This window comes from Camelina sativa, chromosome 12 (genome assembly GCF_000633955.1).
Source record: "Camelina sativa cultivar DH55 chromosome 12, Cs, whole genome shotgun sequence".
NCBI classification, from domain to species: Eukaryota; Viridiplantae; Streptophyta; class Magnoliopsida; order Brassicales; family Brassicaceae; genus Camelina; species Camelina sativa.
The window spans coordinates 6196053-6196983 of record NC_025696.1 but is presented as its reverse complement, the minus strand read 5'-3'; the positions used below and the strand labels follow the sequence as shown (position 1 = coordinate 6196983).

General features: G+C 31.9%; 1 protein-coding gene across 1 annotated transcript; it reads left to right on the top strand.

The window, feature by feature from the left end:
- Window positions 1-459, top strand: LOC104730435. The gene has a single exon (XM_010449596.1). It carries the CDS (start codon window positions 1-3, stop codon window positions 457-459), a length of 459 nt encoding a protein of 152 aa, XP_010447898.1.

Sequence of the window (931 nt, the reverse complement as noted above, 5' to 3'; positions counted from 1 at the left end):
ATGAATCACATCAAACAATTTTTTTTGGCAATCTACATATCTCTAGCCCTAACATGCCAAGATCATGTCCTAGCCGACAGGGCCACGACTAAAGACATCATAGTCCCGAAGATTTCCGAGTGGCAAGTCACGGTTGTTAACGGTTTGACCACTAATGAAACTCTTTTCATCCATTGTAAATCTAAGGAAGACGATCTAGGTGAAATTAGTCTGATCAGGTTTAGAGATCGATTTTCTTGGAACTTCGGAGAAAATGTGCTTCACTCAACTTTGTTTTGGTGCTATATGAGCAAAGATGATGGTCATATGAATGTAAACGTGTTTTGGGATGATGTTATTTTGTTCCATAGATGTGGTTGGAAGAATTGCGTTTGGACCGCAAAGACTGATGGCCTTTATCTTTGGAATTATGCGAGCGGTGAAGATGTATTGTCGGAGAAATGGGAAGATGGATGGTGAAGACATATTTGTGCATTTTTGGTTATTTTCTTATTATATGTACCTTGTTGACTTTGGATGAAATATCTTGCTGAAGTAATAAAAAAAATGTTATAAATTCTCTCCTATTTTGTATATGTTTCAACAATGATAGTTTTTTTTCTTTTAGTTACTTATATCAAGTCAAATAATACAAGATTAATTTTATGAATATAAAATCATAGACTAAACAAATGATGAGAAAAAATCTCATTGAAACATTATAAAAGTTGTTATGCTCTGTTTCTATGAGTACAAATATATTCGGTTTACTAGTAATTGTTAAGTGTTCACACACATGGAATCTTGCTCTTTTGGTTATACTTCAATATATACCAATGTCTAGTAGAAAGAAATAAAAATCATATAACATGTTCAACTACACGAACAAAATGACACATAAAAATCATATAATATGTTCATCTACAGAAATAAATTGAATATATGTTAAAAA